A 17,180-nucleotide genomic window follows, 5' to 3' on the forward strand; every position below is an offset into this window, starting at 1 on the left:
ACTTACTACAGAGCTACAGTACTGAAAACAGACTGGTATTGGCATGAGAACAGACAGGAGGACCAATGGAACCAAACAGAAGATCCGGATATCAATGCACACATCTTCGAACACATGATTTTTTACAAGGAAGCAAAAAATATCAAATGGAAAAAAGAAAGCATATTTAACAAGTGGTGCTGGCATAACTGGATATCAACATGTAGAAAAATGAAAATAGATTCATATCCATCATCATGCACAAAACTCAAATCCAAATGGATCAAAGACCTCAACATAAAGTCAGCCATACTGAACCTTATAGAAGAGAAAGTGGGAAGTACACTTGAATGCATTGACACAGGGAAACACTTCCTAAATAGAACCCCAGCAGCACAGACACTGAGAGAAACAATTAATAAATGGGACCTCCTGAAACTGAAAAACTTCTGTAAAGCAAAGGACATGGTCAACAAGACAAAACGACAGCCTACAGAATAGGAAAAGATCTTCACTAACCCCATATCAGACAGAGGGCTGATCTCCAAAATATACAAAGAACTCAAGATATTGGACACCAAAAGAACATATAATCCAATAAAAAAAAAAATGGAGTACAGACCTAAACAGAGAACTCTCAACAGAGGAATCCAAAATGGCTGAAAGACATTTAAGGAAATGCTCAACATCCTTAGTCATCAGAGAAATGCAAATCAAAACAACTCTGAGATTCCATCTTATACCTATAAGAATGGCCAAGATCAAAAACACTGATGACAACTTATGCTGGAGAGGTTGTTGGGAAAGGGAACACTTCTGCATTGATTGCTGGTGGGAATGCAAGCTGGTACAACCCCTTTGGGTGTCAGTGTGGCGATTTTAGGAAACAACCTTCCTCAAGACCCAGTAATACCACTTTTGGATATATATCCAAAGGATGCTCAATTGTGCCACAAGGACATGTGCTCAACTATGTTCATAGCAGCTTTGTTTGTCATTTAATCCCAGAACTAGAGAAATAGAGACAGGAATATTATGGCTTGGCGGAAAGAGAAATGTAAGATGGAAGGAGACAAGAGCTCAGTGCACTCTGAGGACTATCCCTGCAGTTTGAGGATCACCCTGAAGTCTGAGATTTGGTGGAGATAGATGCAGTTTAGAGATGCAGTCTAAGGGCGGGATTGCCCATTTGGTCTGAGGATTCAAAGAGGTAAAAGGTCTCTCAAGTAGTTGGCGATACTACTTCTCTGATCTGTCAGCTTTCCCCCCTACTATCTGACCCTGGGTTTTTATTATTAAAACCCATTAGAATTTGTGTTACACTCCCCAACAAGGTCAAATCCCTTTATTATTTATTCAGTAAATAACTTTGCCTTCAAAAGTTTGACTCCTTGATTCATCTCTGCCTAGGGGTCTTGAAAAGTGATGCCTGAGAAAGATGTCTTTATATAGGGGCTTTGTGCCATACTCATATTCTAACAATATAAGTAAGCCTTAGAGTGGGAACTTTGGGTCAGCATTATCATTTCTGTCTCTTATGGGCAGGAGACTAAAGTAACCTACATGAATAACCAATCAGATCTATAAAAACCATTATCACTACAAATCAGTTGGAATTTTCCTGAAGAGTGTCAGAAAGCATTGAGTTTAAAGTCAGTATGATTTGTAACACCACTGGCAGAATATAACTGGAAATTCCACCCTTGCACTTTTCTGGATTTTGCTTCAAATAATTTTTATTGATTTTGATCTGTGTATCAGATCTAGTAAACCATAGCTGGTGAGTCTAACAGCTTTTGGTTAAGCCTACAAGTCTTTCTAACTACTCAATCAACTCTCTCCTGACAGGCAGAAGAGATGTAATCAGACAAATAAAAAGACAGTTAGTAAATCATGACTTAACTGTCAGTAACATGACAACAGGATTTTGTACGAAAGTATTACTGCAATGTAATACTTCAGCTTTCAACGTACAATCACATTCAGTTCAACTGCAATCTTTAAATTTCAGAAAATACCCCTAAAAGTCTAAATACTCTTCACTGCAAACCTTAAAGCTCATGAAACAAAATCAAGGATGATATATTTATGGAATAATTCTCTCCACAGGTTATAAAACATAATATTGGAAAACCAGTAATTTGACATCTTAAAGATAGTATAATAGTACAATACAAATAAAATATTAAATAACGTTAAGAAAGAAATGTAACCCAGGGGACTGGACAAATGGCTCAATGATTAAGAGCACTTTCCAAAGTGCTCTTTTTTCCAAAGGACTTGAATTTGATTCCTAGCACCCACATGGTGGTTAGCAACTGTCTCTAACTCTAGTTCCAGGGGATCCAATGCCCTCTTCTGGCCTCTGCAGACAATGCATGCATATGGCAGGTAGGTAGGTATGCATGAGGGCAGATCTGCTTGCTACCTGGATGGTGGCACCTATGACGGTGGTGAGTAGACTGAGGGACTGGTCTGTTGGCCCCCTCAATCCATGGTGACAACAGTGAGGAGTAGACGGAGGGAAAGATCTACTTGCCACCTAGTGCCATCATGATGATAATGTCTGAGCCGAGCTGCTGCCAAGAACCATATGGGGTCCCTGTCCAACAACAGCCATGGTCTGTGTTTGATGTCCATGTCTCCTGGTGCTGTCAAGTGTTTGCTGATTCCAGTAGCCTGGGCTGCCTCCTTCATCCGTGTTTGAGTCAATGATCCAGGCTGCTGCTGGGGCCATACTGACCAGGATGGCCTTTGCTGTCACTTGGGACTATGAAGACAACCAGGTCTGGGCTACTGCCAAGGACGACGTCTGGGTTCGTGGTCCTACCACAGCTGAGGTCTATGTTGACTCCCATGTCAAAGGGAGCCATGAAAGGCCACATGAAGCCTGAGATCTGGGCTGCAACCTATGGCCTCACTGGTGTATGGGGCCATATTTCTACCAAAGTCATCCTAATACACATTGCCGGAACTACCACTTGGAGTAAGGATGTCAACCAGGCTGCCTGAGGCCATGTCTGGGTCTATGTCCCAGCCACAGACAGGGTCTCTGTTGAAGTCTGTGGCCCAGGTTGCCACTAGGGCCAATATAGAGGTCTGGGATCTGGACCAGAGACTGCAACTTGGTTGGACTCTGAGGGCCACATCACAGCAGGGGCCATACAGATATGGGTGGACTGTGCTGCCACCTAGGGTCAAGGCATCATCTGGGTCCAGGTTGCTGCTGAGAGCCATGTCAGGTCCATAGCCCTATAGCAGCCAGAGTCTGGATTGACATATGGGGCACCTGTTGTTACCAAGCACCATGAGGGTGCCCAGGATCAGATCAGTAACCTGAGTCCAAGTTGGTGTCCAAGGGCCAGGAAGCATCCAGGTCTGAGTGGTCTGCATTGCTACACAAGGTCATGGTAACATCTGGGTCAGAGCTGCAGCTGAGGATCATGTTAGGGTCTGTGGCCCTACTATATCTTGGATCTGTGCTGATGTCCAATGCATCTGTTACCATAGAAGGCATGTAGTCAACAGAGATCAAGGGCCATGAAGGTGTCTCAGGGCCATCCTGCCATTGGGGCAGTGGTGACATCCAGACCCAGTCACTGAAGAGGACCATGTCGGGGTCCATGGTTCTACCATGGCTGGAGTCTGTGCTGAAGTCCGGGTCCTGCACTGCCACCAAAGGTCACATAGAGGCCCAAGGTTAGGGCCACAACCATTCCCACCTGAGTGACAAGTCCTTTCACCCATAGAAAGGATGTTTACTGAGCCCAAGCTGATACTGTGGGCCATGCCTGGGTCCGTGGCCTACCTACAGCTGAAGTCTACATGGATGTCTGTGGTCTCTGTCACCTCAGGAGGCCCTGGGAACCATGCAAGATGAAATCAAGAGTGCCATGCTCTTCCTCTCAGTGTGGGATTATAAAGGTATTTATGTTCATAATTATAATCCTATACTATTGAAAGTAACATTTTAACTCAGTAATAAAAGCGTATTTTCCAGAAAGAATAAAGAAATTCTAACTTCTCTTAAATATATGAAATTCAGAGTTAAAGGAAAATAGAAAGAGACCAAGAATAAAGAAACAAATGGAAAGGAGAAAAAAACCAGACAGATTAAGGGTCTTAAGAGCTACAGTCTGATCTAACAGGTAGGAACTGAAATAAATTCTTATGTTTATACATGATTTGAGGATATCAGAAACAATCACAATATTTAAACTTTAATAATTTTTTTGCTTGGATTTCAAACACTGATCAAACCAACAAACTAAACTATTTCTTTTTCAACTTTTCGAAACAATGGGCCAGTTATATGAAGGAAATCTAATGTGGATTTAACGTTTTTCTGATCACAGTATAAACAAGAGCAGTTCTGAAAGCGTGAACATGAAACTCTAGGAAGAACAAAAATCCTTTCTAAGCTCAATTACTTCTACTGTAATTCTAACTAAGGCAATTTTCACCTTTTCTCCTGCTTTTCCATTTGCTGATAGCATAAAAGTAATGGTGTATTTTAAAAAACAACCTAGATGGGGCTGGAGAGATGGCTCAGAGGTTAAGAGCACTGCCTGCTCTTCCAAAGGTCCTGAGTTCAATTCCCAGCAACCACATGGTGGCTCACAACCATCTGTAATGAGGTCTGGTGCCCTCTTCTGGCCTGCAGACATACACACAGACATAATATTGAATACATAATAAATAAAAAAAAAAACAACCTAGATGCCCTTCAATGGAAGAATGGATAAAGAAAGTGTAGCACATCTACACATTAGAGTACTACTCAGCGGTAAAAAAACAATGACATCTTGAATTTTGCATGCAAATGGATGGAATTAGAAAACACTATCCTGAGTGAGATAACCCAGAGCTAAAAATATGAACATGGTATGTACTCACTCATTAGTGGATACTAGCCATAAACAAAGGACATTGAGCCAATAGCTTATGATCCTAGAGAAGCTAAGTAATAAGATGAACCCAAAGAAAAACATATATAGATCCACCTGGAAATTGGAAGCAGACAAGATCACCTAACAAAATTTGGGAGCATTGGGGTGGGGAGGTAGAGGTAAGGGAGAAAGGAAAGAAAAGGGGAGAAGGGGAGGGTTGGTGAGCGCTTGAGGGAATGGGATAGTGGAGATGAAGGAAGGACAGATATGAGAGCAAGGAAAGACATATCTTGATTGAGGGAGCCATTTGGGGGTTAGCAAGAAATCTGGCTCTAGAAAAATTCCCAGGAGCCCACAAGGATGACCCCAGCTAAGACCCTAAGCAATAGAGGAGAGGGTGCCTGAACTGGCCTTGTCCTGTAGTCAGATTGATGGTTATCTTAAATATCACCATAGAACCTTCATTCAACAACAGATGGAAACAGAGGCAGAGACCCACATTGGATCACTGGACTGAGCTCCCAAGGTCTGGTTGAAGAGCGGAAGGAGGGACAAGATGACCAAAAAAATCAAAACCATGAGGGGTTCACCCACTGAGACAGTGTGTCTGAGCTAATGGGAGCTCACCAACCCCAACTGGACTGGGAATGAACAAGCATGGGATCAAATTAGTCCCTCTAAATGTGGTTGACAGTTGGAGCAGACTGAGGGGCCAATGACAATGGCACTGGGATTTGTCTCTACTGCACGTACTGGCTTTTTGGAATCCTATTCTCTTTGGATGTACACCTTGCTCAATCTGGATGTAGTGAGGAGGGCCTTCGACTTTCCACAGGGCAGAGTGCTTTGCCCTCTCTTAAGATTGGAGGGGGGGGATTGTGGAGAGAGTGGGAGGGCAGTGGGGGGGGGGAAGTGGGAATTTGGATTGGTATTTTTTAAAATAAAATAATAATAACAATAATAATAACAACAAATAACTCCTGATACTCAAAAAGTAAACAAAAATAAAAAATCCAAACAGTAGCATTAAGCAGTTTAAAATTTTTACACAACTTTAATCCCTGCGATAGTTGAATTATAAGCTAAGTTGATACCTTTTTTCTAGAATATCATTTTTACTTGAAAGAATAAATGACTAACCAACATGATTTCAATCAAGAGTATCTGACAAATTTTCTTCCTTAAAATAAATAATAGCAGCCTATGAGAAAATCTCACGGGTGTTTATCATTGATTTGAACTTGCAAATAAAAATTAGAATTTTTTTACTTATAAATTTATTTATAAAATTCTGAACAAACCCTAAGTTTACAAATTTCATGACATGATTTTTCTAATAATATAGAGAATGATTTTTAACAAATGTGACTTGCTACAATCCTCAGTTCGATCAAATCAATATTTAAATGAAGTATATAAACAGTGAGTTTTCCAAATAATAACATTGTTTTACAATCATGTAGAATAAAAAAATGACAAAGAATAAAATAATCCACAGGAATTTAACAGAGCAAAAGGCCCATTTCACAAAGCAACTAACATTTTTGGGTTTTGTTCTTGAGACAAAGTCTTACTATATAGCCCTGGATAAGCCTGAACTCATTATATTGATCAGTCAGGCTTCCAACCAGAGTTCCACCTGCCTTTACCTCCAAGTTCTGGGATTAAAGGCCTGCAGCACCACCACCCAATTCAACGTAACTTTTAGAATAACACTTTTAGAGTTTCCACACAGTGTCAAAGAACATCAGTTACCTAATTACTCCTCTCCTAACTACACACATATTAAAGTGCAGATTTTCTTTACTCACTTCAACCAAAGCAAACCAAACAAAGAGAAACTGTTGGGGAATATTACTTTTAGATGCACGACTTTTCTTTACACTGAATTCATTTAAGTGAAGCGTGTTACTGTGCCTGTCTAAATTGCGTGATGGTCCTAGTAAAGAGCTGAACAGTCAACAGTAAGGCAGGAACAATGATAGGTTGGGCTTGCAGGCAGAGAGTATAAATAGGAGAATTCTGGGAGGAGGGACAATGGAGGAACAAGAAAACAAGGAGAGGAGGACATCAGGGGCCAGCCACCCAGCTACATAGCCAGCCATGGAGAAAGAAGTAAAGAAAGGTATACAGAATAGAGAAAGATAAAAGCCCAGAAGCAAAAGGTAGTTGGGATAATTTAACCTAAGAAACACTGGCAAGAAACAAGCCAAACTAAGGCCAATTCTTATTCATAAGAATAAGCATGTGTGTGATTTATTAGGGAGCTGGTGTCAGATCAGCTTCGACAAGTATACCACTTACCAGGGTAGGAGCATGGAGATTAGAAAAATAAGTAAAGAGAACAAAGACAAGAGTGAAAGTAATAAAACAGAAGCAAGCACAGGATAGTACCGGGAGGGAGTTCTAGTGCTGAAACTGCCCAGTTTTATTTTCCATATACTTTTATACCCCAATACAACAGGGGGAGAAGGCAAGAGACGGCTTTAACATGATACAAAGGACAACTAAAACAGCTACTGGTTTCAATACTTTGAAACATCAAGTCATTAATTCATTAGAAAAGCATTCTGTTGTTTAGACAATGAAACCACCCTAGACCAAGTATACTACAGGCAGCCACTCCCTAGGTCAAACCTCTTAATTCAAAAGAAGCAGCAGAAGTATGCTTGAATTCTCTGACCTTTGGTCAGGGTGGAGTGTATCCACCTTTATGGGTCATCTTAATGTCCAAAACACCAAGCAACTACACCCTAGGGCAGAGTGTACAGCCACACTCATTAACAACTTTAAACAAGCTAAAATTCTCTGACCTTCAGAGAAGGTGGAAATAGACTTACATTTTTGGGCCTCCACAAGCTAGGTGGTGGGTCCCTCAAAAAGCCAAAAGAGCTTAAGATCTCACAACAAGAGACTAATGAAGGAACAGAAGAAACAATCTGCATGGATGCCATTAATCCAGGTATTATACACATTTGAGATGATTTAAAACAATGGATTTTTTCTTTTTACCACTTTTACATTTTGGCTTGGTAGAGTTATATTTTCATTTAAAATATGTTATTTGAGCCTCATAAAACTATATTATAGAATGGCTGCTTATTATGGTAGAGGTCCTGAGTTTGTTCATAAGCTACTTATATTAACATGTAACAATGTTGTTAAATTTTAATCAATTAATCACCTTTTAAATGTCTCAGTTTTATTGTTTAACACATTAAATACTAAGAGATAATCCAAAAGTATTTATGGCAATAAATTTTTAATGTGCAAGGGAACCCCACAACAAAAGAAAGGTACTAAATTAGATGCAAATACATAGAGTCCCTTGGCTTGTGCAATTTTTCAGAGAATCTACAGACCATACCTGCTTGGCAAAAAATATTGTTTCAAGCCTGGAGTCCTGAACCACAGAGCCCGCAGGTTCTTCTCCTGGCTGCCACTTGAAAAGAAAAATTAGCCCATGAACTGGCCTACAAAATGAAAAACTGTATTAGCAACACCAAAACCACATCAGCAACATATTAAGTCATAGTCACCTATTTCACAAAGAATGCAAATTAACTAAAGCGAATACAGAAAATTTTTAACTAAAACAGCCATTTATTCATTAGAATGTGGGCTTAAAAGCTAATAAAACTAAAATCTAGATCATTTAGAACAGAATTATATAAAGTTTTTTTCAAATTTGGAGACAATTCATTCTTATGTGAAATCACTTTAAAAAAAATAGAAAAATAACTGAGTATGTTAACACAAACCCAGCACTTGGGAGGTAGAGACAAAAAGGAACAGGAGTTTGAGACCAGTCTGAGCTACTACATGTCACTCGTCATAAACAAGGGAAATCGAAAATAAAGAACACAGTAAAACTGGAAGCTATTCATTTATATCAAATTCCAGTATGTACAAATAAAGTTCCTACACAGTGTCTATATAAAAACAGCTGACGGTATACACTTTTGCATGATTACTGAATTTATATATAATCCTCAAACTATCGTCTGAATGATTACTGCCATCTCAGACATAATGAAGTTACTCTAAATCGATTTATAAGAAACATGAAGTCATTAAGATTTATCTTTGACAGCTTCCTTCTCAAAAAAAAAAAAATTCTTTACTGTATTTTAAAATACAGTTCATATGATACATCTTCACCTTTCCTGATTACAACCAGAATGAATTTCGCCTCCAACCACTGCTTTTTCTCTGGGCAAGATGAAAGCAGGAGAAAGAAATTCATCTTTCTCTTACTACTGAAAACAGTATTGTTTTAAGTATCATCTCCCCACCTCTATTTTATTTACTTTGTAGGCTTTCTGCGACAAAGTCTCACTCTGTAGTCCAAACCGGCCTCAGACTCATCACAGCCCTTTGCCTCCGCCTCCCAAACTGAGATTACAAAGAATGAGGCAGCAGACCCAGCTGCCATTTTCCCCTTGAAAAGCCTCTTTTTTTTTTAAGATTTATTCATTTATTAAGTATACAGTATTCTGCCTGCGTGTGTGCCTACAGGCCAGAAGAGGGCACCAGATCTTACTACAGATGGTTGTGAGCCACCATGTGGTTGCTGGGAATTGAACTCAGGACCTCTGGAAGAGCAGCTCTTAAGGGCTGAGCCATCTCTCCAGCCCCCAAAAAGCCTATTTCTTATCGCCATTGTAAGACTCTAAGAACTTTTCCAAAATGAAAACTTATCTGGTTCTCCATTTATAGCTACAGTTAATGTTTTTTGTTTGTTTGTAAAGACAGAATCTTACTACATAGTCTCTACAAACAAACAGGTTGGCCTGGCCTAGAAATATACATATATCCATCATTTGATAATTCAAGTAAAATGAAGAGACAAAACTAAAACTTCACTTACTTTAACTTTTCAAAATTCTCAGGCTCTAAGCTCCATATTTCTTCTACTTGAGCTCCTCGGCAACCTGAAATAAATTATTTTCTTTAGAAAACAAATAACTTATTTTGTTCTTTACCAATAAATAACACACTAACTAAAAGAAAGACACATTCCAGGACAAAAAGGACAAATTAAAATGGTAAAGCTACTACCACTCCTAGCCAACGCCCACTGCTGCCTACATTGCTGCCCAGTGACTTACTGTGAAAGCAGCATAGTATTAGTTTCAAGAGTTTATTTGCACTAAATGATCTCTACCTTCATGTGCCTCAATTTCAGCTCTGTTTCTTACCTACCTCTCCTTTTTTCTTTCTTTTTTTCTTTTTTTTTTTTATTTGGTTTTACGAGACAAGGTTCCTTTGTGTAATAGCTCAAGCTGTTCTGGAACTCATTCTGTACACCAGGCTGGCCTGGCCTTGAACTCACAGATGCACACCCCCCCCAATCTATGACTCCTGAGTGTGCCATCAGCACTTCACCTTAACTCCCTTCTTAAATCATCATATACTTTCTTATGTGAAAGAACAACTGTGACTTTTGATCTTTACTTTCGATACATTCTATGTATGAATTTTCTACTAGCCTCTTTTCCTAACCCAAGTACAATCATCTAGACCACCATTTCCAACTGCAGTGATTTCGCTCCCCTGGGAATATATAGCAATGTCTATATATTTTTTTATTGTCACTAGCCTGGAGAGTACAGATGTTTATCACTGATCTCTAGTAGGAAGACAGAATGATAAACATTATACAGGACACAAATCATCTGGCTGGGTGAGATAATACATCTAAAGTTCCCGGTACTCGGAGCTAACAAAAAAGTCAAAGACAGCTAACACAGTATAATTTAAATACAAGAGTTCAAGGCCAGCCTGGGCAATGTAATGAGGCCTCCAGAATTACCTAATAGTGTCATCCCCAATTAAGAAGCCTTATTCTCGAAGAACCATAGTAGTCATGTGGTAAACTCTCAGCCCCAACTGCTAAATTTGAATCATGACTCAACCATTTACTATGCATGACCATTTTGTCTCTATATCCTCATTCTCATACGGCTGTTGTGAGGCACAAATAAAAGAAAACATACTTAATACAGTGCCTAACACTGAAGGCCACTCGATGTTAGCTAGTATCACAACACATAAAAATGACTATGCCTACCAATGTCTCTTGTGTGCAAACTATTTCAGATGGATTCTCTAATACCTATAGCGTATATATGACTCACAGAAGAGTATTCAAGATACTAAGTTGACAGCCTAAATTCACGAGAGCTTTTACTAACTAAAACCCACATTTGCTTGCAGTTCTCTGGAAATCTAATACCCCTGATTATCCTGATTATTTTCAAGGGAGTAGTGAAGAAGCCTTCAGGCCTCCTAGAAAACTGGAATGTTCTCTAGTTCAATGGTAGAGTTCCTCCACTCAATCCCTAGCACAGAACCAAAACACAAATGCCTATCACCTCATGTATCTTGTTTCATTCTCTCAAGTGCTGAATTAAGGGTCTGAGCTACCACACCTGGCTGTCTTGAAGTTCAAACTTAAAAGAAAAAAAAATCTGAGCTTTACTTTTCTCATGTACATATACAAATCAAAGCCAGTACCTGTTTTGTCTAAAGCAAAATTTAAAAAAGGTATTCCTGTTACACACAAAGGGAGGAAAACAATACCAAACACAAAGAACTTAACTCTCCTACTCTTTATTAAATAAAAAGTTGGGAATAATCAAGCACTGTAGTCCCTGCAAACAGGCAGAAGAGCCTTAATTTGGATTCCCAGTTCCCACAAAAAAAGTCAAAGACAGCAGGCTACCATAACCCTAACCCTTGAGAGGCATGAGAGTGGCAAGAGACATGCAGATTTTTGGAGCTTATTGAACAGCTGGCCTAGTTAACAGTTAAGATCTAGGTTCAATGAGAGAACCTATCTCAAAAAACTCAAGTGGAGAGAAATTGAAGAAACCTCAAGCCTCCAAAAACACATGTGTACTATACACACACACACACACACACACACACACACACACACACACACGGGAAGAACTTTTGTAGTTAATGAAGTACTAGTATTTATCAAATACGTTTTGTGTGCCAGGTACAAGTAAAAGGCCCTGTCATGGACAGACATTAATAAACCACTGCAACACTTATTAAGCCTTATGATCCAATAAAGACATACAAATTAAAGACAGTACAGGATGCATATGTTAGATATGAAGGGACACACAGGACACAGTCTACAAGCTCGGGGTTGGACAGATCATTCATTACTACTGATGTCTATGAGAACATTTTCATGAGTAATTGAACTAAATTCTAGACCAAATGATCATATAATCTGTCATCCAAACCAGAATACTGTTCTAGAGGTTCTAAAATTAAAATAATTCTAAAATATTTTAAAATTTATGCACTAACATATTGACACAGGTGGTTTTTATAGAAGCATAAAACTCCATTTATTTATTTATTTTATTAAAGTCTACAGCACCCGGTATTCCCAGGTGCTCTGCCATCCAAGTACTAACCAGGCCCGACCCTGCTTAGCTTACAAGATCAGGCACATTCAGGGTGGTATGGCCATAGACTATTTATTTGTTTGTTTATTTGTTTATTTGAGACAGGGTTTCTCTGTGTAACAGCCCTAGCTGTCCTGGAACTAACTCTGTAGACCAGGCTGGCCTTAAACTCACAGAGATCTGCCTGCTTCTGTCTCCTGAGTGCTGGAACTAAAGGCGTGTGCCACCACAACCTGACAAAACAGCAAATCTAATTTCAAAAATATTCTCATTTTTCTCCCCACCTCCCTTAGAGTTTCCTTAACCAACTTATGTTGACCTTGAATTTGTGATTCTCCAGCATAAGCCTCCCATGCCTGGCCAAGAAAAAAATGATTTACAGTAGTCATACTTTTGGTTTTTAATGAGTGATTTTATTAAATATATAGCAAGTCAAAGTAAACGAACAATCAGTAAATTACAGGTACTTAGCAAAAGTCATTAAATTGGCCTCAACTTCCCCCATTAGTCTCTGCTGGATGTTGTGAAGGCTGTGATTTTTTTCTTTCCCTGGAAGCCTCACTGGAGGGGACAATCTGTTCTGCCCAGTCACCTACCTCAAAGGGACTTCTCCAGTGGATTTCTGCTGAGTGTTTTCAGGCTTGAGGATGCTTTGGTTTCGGTTTTTTTAAGATTTATTATTTTATGTATTTTGCCTGCATGTATTTATGTGTGCACCTGGCACTAACAGAGGTCAAATCTCCTGGGACTGGAGCTACAGTATCATGAGCCGCCATGTGGGTGCTAGGAATCAAATCCAGGTCCTCTGAAGAGCGATTGGTGCTCTTAACTGTTCAGTCAATTTAACTCTACAGCCTAGGATGATGCTTTTTCCTAAGTGTTTATTTTTTAATTGTTTAATTCTATGTGTGCATATGCATGAGTTCAGGTGTCCTTGGGACCCGGAAGAATCCCCCAGAGCTGGAGTTACAAGCAGTTATAAGCATACATGTTCTTAATCACTGCACCATCTCTACAATCCCGATTTGATGCTTTATCTTTCCATCTTTTGCTACATATTTTTTACTTTAGCTTGCTACATACTTAATAAACTTATGTATTACAAACTAAGAGTATGGCTATCAGGATGATTCGCCAAACCAAAGAGAACAATAATTTTCTTAAATACACACATAGCACCCTTCCCTATAAAAACTAATTTGGTGGTATTCTTCCAAAATGCTGCTATTTCCTTAAACAACTGCTATCTTCTAACAGATGGCTTCAAAACAATTTTTCATTTTCTTAACATCACCCAGTCTACCAAAAGCAGTAGGGATGACTCCAACTTCTACACACCCCACAAAAAACACTCTGGTAAGTTTTCCTCAACCCCACTCTCAGTTAATCTATGGTATATATGATCATTGTCTTCATGTATGTATACACATATACCACATGGCTGATGATATGAATAAGCAACCTTTCAAAAAAAAAAAAAGGACTATACAATCTGAACTTAAGTAAGAGCCCTAAATCGGAGACTGATACCCTTTAAATAATCAGTCCTGTTTGGGGGATCCCAAATAATATAAGCAATGCTTATGAACCTCCCCAAACTACATTTCTTGTATGAAAGCCAAGTATTAACTTGTCTCTTTCCTCAGAATAAAGTAAAATATACCTTCGATGTGATCACAGAAGACGTAATCTCAAGGAAACACCACACTGGACCCAAGTAATTCACATCTGTATTTAAGGCACAGGTCAGTAGATACAGATGAGGAAATTACTCCAGATCTCTCTCCTGGCAAAGACCTCTGTACCTTGCTACACCTGGACCAAAACAGTGAGCTAAAAGTATGTACAGAGTAGATACTAGTCTAGTCAGTGTTAGTGAGTTCATTTCAAAACAGTGAGCTAAAAGCATGTACAGAGTAGATACTAGTCTAGTCAGTGTTAGTGAGTTCATTTCAAAGAAGCCTGTAGTAGTAGTATTCATAATACAAACAGGCGTCTCACTTTCAAAAGAAGGAACTTCCAAACCCTACTGTAAATATAAGAGCTGCGCAGGAAAAAAGATGGAAATAATTGGAATAAAGTTGGTTTTATTCCTTTGAAGCAGTCGATGATATAAACTACCTTCATTTAACTTTTTGTAAAGTTTTTCTACATTAGCAGTCAATCCACTAATAACTATTGCTTTATTTTTAATATGTACAAACACATTCCACATTATTATTCAAATGTCTAACTTTACCTAAATTATTTTCAAATGCCAAGGTTTCTGTATATGTGAAACTGAAAACAACAGCTGGCTGTGGACCATATTAATTTCTTGTTATCATGTATGTGTGTGAGAGAGTACTAATGTGCCTGTGCCACAATGTGTGTGTGTGTGGCATTCCAAGAACAACTTTGGGAGGGGTGAGTTTCTTCTACCATCGTTTCTGGAGATGGAACTCAAGTGATCTGGCTTGGGCAGCAAGCTGTTTTTTGGTCACTTGTTTTATCACCAGCCCTAGACTGCATGCTTTAATTTAAAAATAAACTAATTTGGGCCACTATCTAAAGTCAACTTTTTAAAGGAAGTTAAGATTCAGAAGGTAGCTGGGAAGTGGTGGCGCTTGCTTTTAAACCTAGCACTCGGGAGGCAGAAGCAAGGGGAATCTCTGTGAATTCGAGGCCAGCATGGTCTACAGAGCTAGTTCCAGGAGAGCTAGGGCTGTCACACAGAGAAACCCTATCTTGAAAAGATTCTGAGGGTAAAATTTAACACTAAACCTGCAAACAGTTCAAATTCAGTAGAGGATCAAAACGGACCGAATTTTCTTTCCTATCAAGCCTATTCTATCTCCACTTTATTAGCAACTCAGGCTAAAATTGAAGTCACTTTGTTTCTTCTTTCCTGCATTCGGTAAACCATTAGTCCTGTTAATTATTTTTTGCTTGTGTAGGAGAAATATACTACTGCTCAACCTCCACTGTAAGGCTGGCAGCCCTGTGAACTCCTTTTTTTAATGTAGCATGTTCTGGGTGTATTCCTGCTCCAGAGAATGAGGAGAAGGTATTTCCACATGCAACTTGAAACTGAAATAATTACGCAAATACCAACTCTACTTCCTCTGTAGCCCATGACTTCATGTCAAGCCAATCATTCACCCACAAACTTACCATTTTCAAGAAGATTCTCTCATCTCATTCTTTCATAACTCTGAATACTGTAGGCATAATCCATCTTAATCACAAACTACATTTATTTTAGTATTTTTGACCTTCACTCAAATTTTTTTGAAGTTAAGTCCCTGGTGACTACAGGGCAACCCAATGTATACAATATGATATATAATATGGCATGACTTTACCTTTTCACCCAAGATCTATACTCTTCCCGCCCATTCATTACACCATAGTTTAGTGACTTGGCTAGCTGTTCCATAAACTACACTCAGATTATGCTTACTTTTGCTTGGCTCTTGCATGCTCTATATGCTTAAAACACTTTCTGTCTACTCTCAATGTAGAAACAATATAGTTTTAGTTCTCAGTTCTTCCCAGCAGCAATTCAATTATTCTCATTAAAATTTCCCAATCCTTAACTGTATGACGGAGGTATAGTTGAACATATGCTAGGTAATCCAAATATTCAGCCATGTACAACAGACAAGATCTACATTAACGTTTGCTCTATCTCCGGTACAAATTTTAACAACACAGTTAAAAACAATACTTGAGGAAAAAAAATTAAAATGGGGGGGGGGAGCCCAAAGAGGCTGGGAACATAAGGATAAAATGTCCTATTGGTTGACAAGTACGGAAGGAAATAGAGTCGGAAAGAAATTCAGAGGTAAGCATGTGGCCTCTAGGCGAGAGAGCACTACCTCGAGAAAACTCACTTCACCGGAAGCCAAAAAGGAGGGAGCAAAAGAACCGGGGACGCAGCGTGCAGGCCCGCGGAGTCGGCATCCGTGGAGGTCCGGAAGAGGTGCCCACACGCGAAAGGTGACAGTTCTGCTTTGAGAAACTAGAATCTCGAGTTCCTGGGCGGCTGGGGCCTCAGACACCACCCTGGAAAATGCACGCCCTAGAGCGGCAGCTCCGCACCCCGACGGCCCGAGCGATGCACCTGACCCCCACCGGGGACAGGGAGGCTCGGCGCGCGGGCAAGGGACAGTGGAAAGGACAAGAGAAAGCGCGCAGGAGATGATGAGGGAGGGAGACAGGGAAGGAAGGCGCTAGAGTCAATTCAAGTCGAGTCCCAAGTCCGGAGAAGACAGCCGTGGCCAAGGCAGAGGGGATCCTCGCCCTCCCTCGTGGTGCGGCTCCCAAGATCACGGCGGAGACGCGGCTGCCCCGGGCAGCCCTACTTTCCACGCACGCCGACTCCAGTCCCTCAAGTCACTTCTCCGACGCCGGGCGTCGGGGGAGGGGGGCGGCAGGTGACCACCTGGCCCACCGTGGGCCTCCTCCCGGAACCCCTGGCCCAGGACGGTCCCCTTGGTGCTCACCGAATCCTTTAATGAGCTCGGTGAAGACCCCGGGGTCGCTTTCCATAAGACACCACTCCCCGGCATTGCTCGTCATGGCCCCGACCACACGCCGCCCCACTTCCACCGCGCGCTCACTCCGAAGCCCCCAAGCACCAGGCTGCCACCGGCCGCGGACCTCAGCAAAACCCGCCGCCGAGCGTCCACCCCACGTCACCCCGCCTACTTCCCGACAGCCTCCGGGCGCCGTCACCTGCCGCGCGACCAACGCGCGGAGAGACGCTCTAGCCACCCGGGAGACGTCGAAACTCCTCCTCCGCCGCCTCGGCCTCTCAGCATCCGTAGAGCGCTCTCCGCCCGGCGGGAGAAGGGGCGGGGCCTCGGAGCGCCGACGGGAGGCACATCCGGGACCC

General features: G+C 40.7%; 1 protein-coding gene and 1 non-coding gene across 7 annotated transcripts in view; both read right to left on the minus strand.

Annotated features, from left to right (window-relative positions):
• Uchl5 (ubiquitin C-terminal hydrolase L5) overlaps window positions 1-16,985 on the minus strand; it is a 41,650-nt gene extending 24,665 nt beyond the window's left edge. For 2 of the 6 annotated variants that reach the window (XR_007231344.3, XM_048430997.3), the window contains exons 1-3: window positions 16,789-16,984; window positions 9,739-9,802; window positions 8,236-8,341 (exon numbers count right to left, since the gene is read on the minus strand). Coding sequence is in view for 4 of the 6 variants with exons in the window: in XM_048430997.3 (XP_048286954.1) it covers window positions 8,236-8,341; window positions 9,739-9,802; window positions 16,789-16,864 (246 nt within the window). In the remaining 2 variants the exon portion in view is untranslated. Of the gene's footprint in view, window positions 1-8,235; window positions 8,342-9,738; window positions 9,803-16,788 lie in introns of all 6 variants that reach the window. The other 4 variants (XR_015001403.2, XM_085688147.2, XM_048430995.3 and 1 more) reach the window with 4 other exon arrangements.
• On the minus strand, window positions 15,230-15,363 carry LOC125398396 (small nucleolar RNA U109). Its single transcript, XR_007231378.2, has one exon. It is a non-coding gene; the product is annotated as a small nucleolar RNA U109 (small nucleolar RNA).
• Window positions 16,986-17,180: the final 195 nt, after the last annotated feature.

This window comes from Myodes glareolus, chromosome 5 (genome assembly GCF_982192425.1).
Source record: "Myodes glareolus chromosome 5, mMyoGla1.1, whole genome shotgun sequence".
Lineage (NCBI taxonomy): Eukaryota > Metazoa > Chordata > Mammalia > Rodentia > Cricetidae > Myodes > Myodes glareolus.